The 11,713-nt window shown below is 44.9% G+C and overlaps 1 protein-coding gene across 9 annotated transcripts in view; it reads left to right on the top strand.

The window, feature by feature from the left end:
• Positions 1 to 11,713, top strand: part of LOC115159546 (regulator of G-protein signaling 3) — a 192,598-nt gene that overhangs the window by 132,782 nt on the left and 48,103 nt on the right. For all 9 annotated transcript variants that reach the window (XM_029709372.1, XM_029709371.1, XM_029709369.1 and 6 more), the window contains one exon: positions 2,248 to 3,147. In XM_029709372.1, the coding sequence (XP_029565232.1) occupies positions 2,248 to 3,147 (900 nt within the window). The remainder of the gene's footprint in view (positions 1 to 2,247; positions 3,148 to 11,713) is intronic.

Raw genomic sequence — 11,713 nt, 5'->3', positions numbered from 1 at the left:
AGAGAGGGAGGACAGAGAGAGAGAAGGAAGAGTGTTTTTTTTAGAAAAGTCCTCCGTCCTGTTTTCTTCCTAGTACCCTGTCGCTTATGAAAGTGTAATTCACTCTAAAAATAGCAGCCCCATCATCAGGAACCTTTTCCTCAGGGCTCGGGGCTGGGGCGGAGGGCGGGAGCGTTTAGGGCGGAGGGCGGGAGCGTTTAGAGCGGAGGACATCGAGGGTAAGTGAGGGTGAGAGGGTCTCGAGTGAGCATATATGGACAGATGTCGTCTTGTGACTGCATGTGTGATTATCTGTAACTAGTGAACTTTAAATCAGAATGAGGCCCTCTCCCAGCCAGGAATAGGCTCTCACCCCTGTGTGTTCCAGACTGTCTTTTTATACGCCTGGTTAAGAAATGCTCCTATGCTAAGTCTAGCCGAGAGAGGTACGGGGGGCAATATTGGGAGAGGAAGAGGGATAAAGGACTTCTGTCTAATCTGTTTCAGCTTAGTTTGTGATATGAGCACTTAGCTCAGTCAAAGCCTGCCTAAAGAGCACCTCTGCGTACATATCATGGTCTACGATCATCCTGTGTCACTTTACTTGGACTTAGAAAATACACTTTATGACACTGTCAAGAAGCATTATGACCGTCATAATCATGTAAGCCAGATAGGCCTGCCACCTACATGCCCATATGTCAGTCATCAGTCAAAAAGAGGGTGTCTTGTCCTGCTCATGAAATCTGCTCCTGAATTCATCCCATTCATCAGCAAAAGAGCAATAGGGTAGGTTCATCTCTGACATCAATGTGTGTGCAGTTACAATGATAATTTAATATGGTCAATATATTTTTTTATATTAATAACGTAAACATACTGTTGACAACCACCTTGTGTGGTAGGTTATGTGGGTTTTGACACTCTAAATGTAGGTATCAAACCAGCCATAAAATAATGCAATATATGTCACAACAGGTCTAAATATATGTGTCATGACAGTGTTATGACCATATTATAGTAGATTATGACAAGTTATGACAGCTGTTATGAAATATTATGGCATGGTTATGCCTGTGTCATAACGTGTTATGATGCTGGGTGTCAAGTGTTGACGGTAATATATATAAAACAACAGATAATCTAGATTTAGACTCCACAGGGCCTTTAAAACTACGATATTTTCTCTACGCCCCATGACAAAATGTATAGAATTGCAGGAAATTAATGTTAAAACAAAAAATGTTCTCTCCACTGTCAAGAAGGGGGCCACTAAAAGGCTGAATACTGACTATGTGTGGTGTAGCGCCGTAGTGGCCCTGTATAGTACAGCTCCCTCAGCAGAGTCCAAAACCACAAGACAGACAACGGGAGGGGAGTGTGTTCAAGGGCAAGGGTAGATAAAACAGAGATGGGAGAAAGAAGGTATAGGTGAATATGAATGGAGAAGAGATGGTGGGGAGGTGATGGTGTAGATGGAGGGTTTCAGATATACTCAGGGGGGTTTGAGCCAAGAGGTTCTATGGAGGACATGTTTGTTTTCCTCCACATTGCTCCCTCCCGTCTGTCCCAGAGGCCCTGAGGTGGTTGGGCCAGAGTGTGTCTGTGTGACACCAGACAGGAAGATAAAGTACCAGGAATGTGTCTGAACCAACAAGCAATGCTGCTGCTGGAAAGCTGAGCTGTGTGTGTGTGTGTGTGTGTGTGTGTGTGTGTGTGTGTGTGTGTGTGTGTGTGTGTGTGTGTGTGTGTGTGTGTGTGTGTGTGTGTGTGTGTGTGTGTGTGTGTGTGTGTGTGTGTGTGCGTGCATGTGTGTGTGTTTGTGTGTGTGTGTGGTGAGTGCATGAAGGGAAGTCAAACAGGCTGTATCAATCTCGTCATCATAAACACACGTTTCCTGGCTAAACTCAACATCCAACCAAAATCACTGGCTTCTTCACTGTTGATAGTTGGTATGGAGCCATTAGTCTCCCAGGCACGGAACACACTAACAGGTCAATAGGATTGTAATGGATTAATAAGAGGTCAGGAGCAAAGATTTAGATCAAGCCTGGTGTTGGTATAGGCTTGTTTCTCTATTGATTTCATAATGTGGGATGTGTCTTAATAGATTTTTAGTGATTGGGACCATTTCAGCAGGGCTCTGGTTGACTGTTGCTTTAGCCTAGTGCTAATAAATGTCATTCATGTTCTAATCCACTTCATCAAGCCCTTTTATATGCAATAAATGTGCGGTGTGACAGTGTTTATAACTCCCTCTCCCTCCAGATGCTGGAGCCCAAGGTGGACACCCCTCCATGTGAGCTGGGGGGAGATCGAGGCCTACCCCTGCCACGGGGGTCTGAAGAGGACCACCTCTACCCCTACCCCTCCAGCCCCTCAGAGCCCCTGACCCTGGGCAACCCGCACCCCTCTGAGCTTCTCACCCCCCTGGAGGAGGTTTGCACCCCACTGGGCGACAGAGAGGAGCACAAGGTGCCCCCCACCCAACCGCCCTCCACCGAGTGGGAGGACAGCAAGAGCATGGAGGGCACTGAGACCGAGATCTGGAGGGAAAGAGAGGAGGTGGAGGAGGGGGAGGAAGAGAGGAAGGGTGAGGAGGAAGCAGAGATAGAGGTTGGAGGGGAAAGAGAGAGGGAGGAGGAGGAGGAGGGAGGAGATGTGAAACCCCCGGCGACAGATGACGAAGCCCCGTCAGACCCCCCCGACATCAACGCCCCCCCCTCCTCTTCATCCTCCTTCATCATCCCCGAGCTCCGCCTAGACCGCTCCTTCAGCGCCGATGCCCTCTCCTCGCCCAACACCGACGAAGAGTATGATGATGAGGATGATGATGAAGATGATGATGAGGAAGATGACAGCGATGATACCTACCTAGAGCGCAGTGACAGTAAGCGCCGTAGCATGGTGGAGGGCTCTGCCTGCGAGAAGCACGGCGGCAGGTTGAGTGTCCAGAACTCCCTGCGGCGCCGCACGCACAGCGAGGGCAGTCTGCTGCAGGACCCACGCGCCACTGGCTTCACCTCAGACAATGCTATCAACTGCCTGGACCCAACCCACACCCACAAGGGGGGCTGGACGCTGCCCTCGCCTAAGACCCTGAAGAAGGAGCTGACCAAGAACGGAGGCTCCATGCACCAGCTCTGCATGCTCTTCTCTGGCAGGAAGGTTAGTACAGAACCATACTCATATTGTCAGACACACACACACACAAATGCACGTACGCACAGTGTTCGCACACACAAACAGACACACACACACACACTTACAAATACATGCATGCACAGATGCGCACACAAACACACACTAAATCACATAGGTTTATGCCATATACACACCAGTACCAAGAAACTATGCCATGTTTGGTCTACAGCTGTTGTATTCAGCCCATGTGACAAATACAATTTGATTTGATGTTTTAAAGACTTGTGTCGATATAAGACTGATCATACAGGAAAAATCAGGCATTCACTGTAAATATTTAAAATATTATTTTTGTATGTTCTGTGATACCATGTATAGGTTAGTTTGTCATCATAAGATCGGTTCAGTGGGAAAGACTACCTGTCTACATTTTAGAGATTGGCCGCCATCGAGTGGTGAAAGTGAGAATTTACAATGTCTTTACAGTTGAGTTTGCAGTATTCAACATTACCCACTAGAGGGCAAGCGGTGTCTGGTTCTCTTTTTAAAATTTTTCCATTGAGCAGGAGCAAAACCTCACCTCAACTCATACTCACCAATGATAAACAAGCTGTATTATTCCTTGTGACAGCCTGTGTGTGTGTGTGTGTGTGTGTGTGTGTGTGTGTGTGTGTGTGTGTGTGTGTGTGTGCGTGCGTGCGTGCGTGCGTGCGTGCGTGCGTGCGTGCGTGTGTGTGTGTGTGTGTGTGTGTGTGTGTGTGTGTGTGTTTGAGTGGGAGAAAGAGCAGGAGAAAAGGCTAAGAGAGGCAGGAGGTATGGTTGGTGTACTGAATTAGCCTAAGTCGAAACAGCTCTGCTGGCCAATAGTGTGACTGTTAGCTGTTAGTAGGTGGTAACTAAGCATCTGAGAACACAGCAGAGGCCATTCTACTGGCTAATGTACAGTCACTTGATACTAAGATGGATGACCTCTGATCGTGGATTTGCTACCAACGAGTCTCTTGGAACTGCAATATTCTTTGCTTTTCAGAAACATAGCTCTCAGACAAGATACCCCCCACGGCTATCCAACTCGGTAGGACAGTGGAGTCGGGAAATCAAGGGGGGGAGGGGTTTGCCTCTTCATCAACCAACTGGTGTGCTGATTCCAGCGTGGTGGAAGTGTCGACCCACTGTTCACCCATCTTGGAATACCTGATGGTCAAATGCCGACCCTACTAACTCCCAAGGGAGTATTCAGTTGCTATCGTGACTGCTGTATACATTCCACCTCAGTACAATAAAAATAACAATCTGGTGCTTAACGAACTGTACAAGGCTATAAACAATCAGAAGAACTACACACAGAGCCTGTCTTTCTGGTTGCCAGCGACTACGAGCGATAAAGTCCTAGACCACTGCTATTCTACCCACAAGCAAGCATACAAGGCACTCCCTCATCCGCCATTTGGCAAATCAGATCGTGACTCTGTACTCTTGCTTCCTGTTTACAAGCAGAAACAGGAAGTTTCTGCGATTCGCTCCATTGAGAAATGGTCACCAGAATCAGAGGTTATGCTACAGGACTGCTTTCCTACCACTGATTGGAATATGAATAAGAACTCTAAAACTTCATGCCACAATGACTACCGCCCTGTAGCACACACTCAGTTATGGCACACATTAACTCCTCCATCCCAGCCACTCTAGACCCATTCCAATTTGCATTCCGCCCCAACAGATCCTTAGATGACACATTCTCAATTGCTCTGCACACTACCCTCACCCACCTAGATAAGAGGAATACCTATGTAAGAATGCTGTTCATTGACCACAGCTCAGCGTTCAACACCATTATACCCTCCAAGCTCGTCACTAAGCTTCGGACTCTTAGGATCCTGTACTTCCTGACGGGCCGACCCCAGACGGTGAGGGTAGGCAACATCACCTGTGCCACGGCTGAACCTTAACACAGGGGCCCCACAGGGGTGTGTGCTTAGTCTCCTTCTGTGCTCCCTGTTTACCCATGACTGTGTGGCGATGCACGCCTTCAACACCATTATTAAGTTAGCTGACGATACGACGGTGGGGAGAGAGAAAGCTCTAGTTGTTGGTCTGACATGGAGCCTTAAATGGCGTTTCGTTCTCTGTATGGAGGAAGGAATGCAGCTAGCAGGCTCAGCCTATTGGTCTTGGCAGATTCTGGGAGTAATTTTACTACCTATTGGCATCATGGACCAAGCTCTACAGCTCTGTGTTTCCATTATTTAAAAGGGCTGTCAGTCCCTCACACTAAATCACATGGCATCTCTAAATTAGGTGGGATCTAGATTGTGTGTGTGTGTGTGTGTGTTCGTGCACTTGTGTGTGCATGTGTCTGTCTATCTGTGTGTAAGCAGAATCTAAGCTATCATGTGCTGCAAAAAGAGGAGATGCATAGGGTAAAGCTGGTTCAATAGCTTTACCAGTTGGGGGGGATTGGGGATTCACAAAGGGTGCTTTGGTTGGAGCTGTTAAAGACATGAACATGTGGATTATAGAAAAAGAAGAATACACAACATTTGGTTGTGGATCAGCAGTTTTTCTCTTGTTATGTCTGTCACTGACAGTCATACTCAATTAGCCATGTTAGCTAACAAGTTTTAGGTTGGTAAATTAGTTTAGCCAACTGTCTAAATCATGGCCCAATACTGACTGGGCATGCAGGGCACATGCCCAAGGGCCCTGACCTCAAATCACTCTCACTCAGATATCACTAACATGGCATATCAGGAAATGTTCTGTAAAACAGCAAAAATGTTCTCTTTGCCCCATGGCAAAACAAGCAGAATTGCCTGAAATGTGGTATAAAATTGGAAAATGTTCTCTCTGGCCCATGGAACAATTTACCTAGCAATACCTACTGTAGCAATGCAAAACATTTCACACATAATCCAGAAAGTAAAAAGAAAGAAATTAAGAAATATCAGAACGAGCAATGTCAGAGTCAGGAATATAAATATATATGTATATAGTGGTGTGTATAGACAGTATGGACGGAATGTTAATAGAAAAGGTGTATGTAGGATGAGCCATTACTAGAATACAGTATATACATATTTAACTAGGCAAGTCAGTTAAGAACAAATTCTTATTTACAATGAAGCCCTACACCGGCCAAACCCGGACGACACCGGCCAATTGTGCGCCGCTCTTTGGGACTCCCAATCACAGCTGGTTGTGATACAGCCTGGATTCAAACCAGGGAGTCTGTAGTGATGCCTCAAGCACTGAGATGCAGTGCCTTAGACCGCTGCACCACTTGGGATACACTTTATATGTTAATACTGTATCCCATTAGATATAGTGGCATGCGAAAGTATTCACCCCCTTGGCATTTTTCCTATTTTGTTGCCTTACAACCTGGAATTAAAATAGATTTTTGGGTGTTTGTATCATTTGATTTACACAACATGCCTACCATTTTGAAGATACAAAATATTTTTCATTGTGAAACAGACAAGAAATAAGACAAAAAAACAGAGAACTTGAGCGTGCATAACTATTCACCCCCCCAAAGTCAATACTTTGTAGAGGCACCTTTTGCAGCAATTACAGCTGCAAGTCTCTTGGGGTATGTCTATATAAGCTTGGCACATCTAGCCAACTGGGATTTTTGCCCATTCTTCAAGGCAAAACTGCACCAGCTCCTTCATGGGTTCCGCTGGTGTACTGCAATCTTTAAGTCATACCACATATTCTCAATTGAATTGAGGTCTGGGCTTTGACTAGGCCATTCCAAGACCTTTAAATGTTTCCCCTTAAACGGCTTGTGTGTTGCTTTAGCAGTATGCTTAGGGTCATTGTCCTGCTGAAAGGTGAACCTCCGTCCCAGTCTCAAATCTCTGGAAGACTGAAACAGGTTTCTCTCAAGAATTTCCCAGTATTTAGCGCCATCCATCATTCCTTCAATTCTGACCAGTTTCCCAGTCCCTGCCGATGAAAAACACACCCACAGCATGATGCTGCCACCACCATGCTTTACTGTGGGGATAGTGTTCTCAGGGTGATGAGAGGTGTTGGGTTTGCGCCAGACAGCGTTTTCCTTGATGGCCAAAATGCTCGTTTTTAGTCTCATCTGACCAGAGTACATTCTTCCATATGTTTGGTGAGTCTCCCACATGCCTTTTGGCAAACACCAAGCATATTAGCTTATTTTTTTCTTTAAGCAATGGCTTTTTTCTTGCAACTCTCCGTAAAGCCTCTGGTCTCTTTGTTGCCTCTCTTTGTGGTCTCTTTGTTGGTCTCTTTGTTGCCTCTCTGATTAATGCCCTCCTTGCCTGGTCTGTGAGTTTTGGTGGGCGGCCCTCTCTTGGCAGGTTTGTTGTGGTGCCATATTCTTTTCATTTTTTAATAATGGATTTAATGGTGCCCCGTGGGATGTTCAAAGTTTCTGATATTTTTTTATAACCCAACTCTGATCTGTAATTCTCCACAACTTTGTCCCTGACCTGTTTGGAGAGCTCCTTGGTTTCCATGGTGCCGTTTGCTTGGTGGTGCCCCTTGCTTAGTGGTGTTGCAGACTCTGGGGCCTTTCAGAACAGGTGTATATATACTGAGATCATGTGACAGATCATGTGACACTTAGATTGCACACATGTGGACTTTATACATATGCACACACTACTTTTCCTTTTGTATTTTTTTTTATTTTTGGAAACAAGTACTTTTTTTCATTTCACTTCAACATTTTGAACTATTTTGTGTATGTGCATTACTGCATTCTGTTATCTGTTACACAAAATAGAGTGCAGTAGGACACAGTATTGACCCTACAGTATTACGACATAGCCCATCTGAGTTAAAAACTCTTCTCTTCTTGTGCAATACCTAGTTCCCTTGTGCTGTCAGCGCTGGTGTACACCATAGGGATTTATACACTGCAGTATCCAACATAGCCCCAAGCCTTGTTTCTGTGTATATACGATGTAGACAAATTATGGTAGCCTTTAAAGTGCTGGAGTGTATAGTTAGTCAGCATAAAGATGCCAAGTGGCATGGATGGAAACATACTTGAACCTTCGGAGAGATGTGTCAGTGGTTTACATCAGGAGGAGTTAACTATTTACGGGCAGGGCTTGATATAGTTGTGAAACACAAATTCCACCTTGTAGATATTTTACATAACTCGTGTGGATACATTTTTCTTAGATGAAGAAGATATTGATTGTTATTTCGTAGAATTGTCCATCAGCGCCACCTCCTATTGGACAGTGGGTTATTTATGGTGGGTTATTTATACATAGCTCCCCCATGGATCAATGGCAAGCTCTCCAAGGCTAACAGATACACCTCGTCACTTAGCGATTGTCACTCTGGGTTACCAAACATCCCAGTAGATGAGAAGGATAGACACAGTCGGTATTAGATGGAACGTTGCGGCCCCGCACACCTGTGGGGAAAGCAACCTGTGGTTACCTAGGTTTCTCCATTGGCTCACAGCAAGACTTGACCTTTTTCAAACGCAATTTTATTTTTGTCTACTTGTTTTAGTCAATTACAAAGCAAAATTTAAGCAAAGTACAACATGTCTAAACACTACTTTTCAACATTGCCTGCTCCCTTGTTCTCACTACTAAAAACGTAATATTGTAGGGCTTCCCTCAGGCCCCTTTTCATGACGGTGCTAGCAGCCACATGAGTGAGTGCTAGCGGAACATTAAGCCAGCCAAGACCAACAACACAAACAAAGATATACAGTGAGTGACGTTACTAACGGACTATGCTAAACAAGTTAAATGTCTTACCTGTGACTAAACATTTTCCACACACATAGCTACACACAGCCTACTTGGACACCGGGTCCCCACATTTCCCACTCTCCCACGCTGAATAACCTGAAGCCATAAGACTCTTCTCACAGGCTTTATTTCCCTACGTGGGAGCATTGATTTTTGACCTGGTTACATGTACTTTGACGAACACAGAAGCTTTTCGGCATGTTTTGTTATTTCTGTGTAAGAAAGAATTGAAATCAAAGTTGGCTCTTTTACACTTGGGGTCAATGGGAAATAATGTTTGTTTTCCCCAATTTGTAGGCGTGGTCGAGGGGAATTCCTTATTATTCTGTGAATATCGACACGGACTATGGAGAAAGACAAGGGCAAATGTTGGTGTGTGTGTGTTGGCATCTCTTGTCCACTCTTCTCTTCTCTATCTCTATTTCTTTCCTCTTAGCTCTGGGGTGTTTATCTATTCCTTTAATAGTTCTGATTTACAGGCTATTGTCCTCTTTTCTTTCCGCTCTGCTCTTTTCCCTGTGTTAGAAGCCTTTAGTGCCCCTTCATAAGCACAGAGAGAGAGACAGACAGGGAGAGAGAGAGAGAAAGAGAGTTAGAGAGAGAGGCACCCACCAAGAGTGTGCTGGAGCCAATCTCAATGTGATGATTAAATCACAATGGCTTATTTTTTCATTGGTGCCTGAACTCCTTGTCAACTTCTCCTCCACACAGATACATCACACTCATATACCTGTCTGACTCAGGGCTGCAGGTTATTGTCATTGGGTTACACTTGGAATTAGTCTTTAGAAAAGTGCATAGAGAGCATTCCAGGTGACATAGGTGCCGAGGTAACCTGAGTTTACAAGGTCAAGCCATTAAGTTGATGGGAGTTGGATCTCTGTTTGAAATTGCTGCATAAACACATGCAATCTTAATAGGCTAGGGAAACAGAATTTTATTGTGTTTACTGAGGGAGCTTAAGTTTTTATGCAGCACCACACACAAGAATGCACTGACACATAAATATATACAAACATGCTGGTATGTACGCACACACACAGACACACACACACACACACACACGCACATGCACACGCACACGCACACGCACACACACACACACACACACACACACACACACACACACACACACACACACACACACACACACACACACACACACACACACCTGCCCATCAGGATTAAATAAAACATGTTATGTGAGTGGTTACGTAGCCGTCAAAGTGTGTGTGTGTGTGTGCGTGTGTGTGTGTGTGTGTGTGTGGTGTGCGCACGCTGATGTGTGAGTGTTCTTTAGAGACAGCGGGGGACAGACACCTCACACTGAGTGAGAGATGGATGGTGAGATGAAAGATGAGTCTGGTGGTATGTTGAACTCATCCTCCCTCTATCCTCCACCATTATGTAACAGTTCAACAACTGCAACATCCTTCTGGGCTTTGTGAGAAGCAATAGTATTATAATCATGGTCTGGTAGGACAAGACTGTCTTCAGTTAGTTTGTCATGGTATGTGAGGACCACAACGACCAGACCACAGAGATGCACTGTACTTCTCTCTTCCTCAGTCCAGACAAAAGATATAGAGGGTTCTAAAGGAGGGAGAGAGGGAAAGAGGGAGCGAGCGAGATAGGGAGGGATGTTGCGAGCCACAGTCACAGTACAACACAGAACGGAGCACATTTGCTCCTATTCATAATGTAATTTCAAATACGATTAAGCTGTTCGCTGTTCTCTCCAATAGGAACCAGATGGAGAAAATAGAAAAGAGTTGATCACTAACATTAAACCCTATGAAGTCTTCAAAGTCATGACCTGAAAGTGCCTTGACATCATATACAGGTCATGACTTTTGGTTCATGGATGAAGACTTCATGTTTTGCTTGGCTGAAAAGCAATTGAAGTAGAAGACAATTTCATTGAAAGTTCTGGCCTTGAGAAAGATAAAATGTGAATTTCAGAGTCAAGGCCAGGGAGCTTTCCAGGGAGGTTATAACTCTGTAATCTCTGTGTAGTTTTCCTCTCTGTCAAGTCTGTGTGGTCTGTCACTACCTGCTGTTAGTTCAGACTACTCTAAGCAGTCCAGTCTCAATACACATTACACAATATCTCCTTGAGTCCTGGAAGAAAAGTTACTTCAGCAGCCATTTCTCCTTCAGCAAGTTTTATCAAATAACTTCAACTACTTTCTGACAACATCTGGGGATTGGGTCAAACTGGGCAGTATTTGTTTCTAATGTAGTTCCTCAGCTACTAGCTAGAGGGCATAGTGGGTGAAGGGCACAGCCTTGCTGTTAAAAGGCCTGCTATTCTTACCCTTAACAATAGTCCCAAAAGCCAGTTAACAAGACAAATCACTGCATGGCAAACACAGTGCTAAATATGGACCTCTCTATCTTTAGGGAACGACAACTGAATCAAGATGTAGATAAGAATTGTGTATAGAGTAGTGTTGCTGTTGAAGTGAAGTCCAACGCTTACAGAGAACGACTGTTACATTGACATTGTCTCATTCTGTTAGCTTAGCTAGCTCCAAAACACACGTAAAGACACTGTGTGGTCTACAGTATTGGTGTTTACTTTGGTCTCAGAGAACACAGTTACGGTTAAAGCATTTGGCACAGGGTACTACTAAGAGTGTACCACTCCAAACAGCGAGGATGCTGGGTAAACATGTGGCTGTGTTCTGGTTGGCTGGGACCATCCGAGGGGACAAAGGGTCATCAGGGGTCAGTCTCATGTGGGACACTGGAGCTGGAGTCATCTAGTAAAACACTAAATGGGTAACATGTAAATATTTGTGGAGTAAACTGTGAGTGTGTACAGGACA

Source organism: Salmo trutta, chromosome 23 (assembly GCF_901001165.1).
Source record: "Salmo trutta chromosome 23, fSalTru1.1, whole genome shotgun sequence".
NCBI classification, from domain to species: Eukaryota; Metazoa; Chordata; class Actinopteri; order Salmoniformes; family Salmonidae; genus Salmo; species Salmo trutta.
The sequence above is the reverse complement of the archived record's forward strand: the minus strand, read 5'-3'. Positions and strand labels throughout refer to the sequence as shown.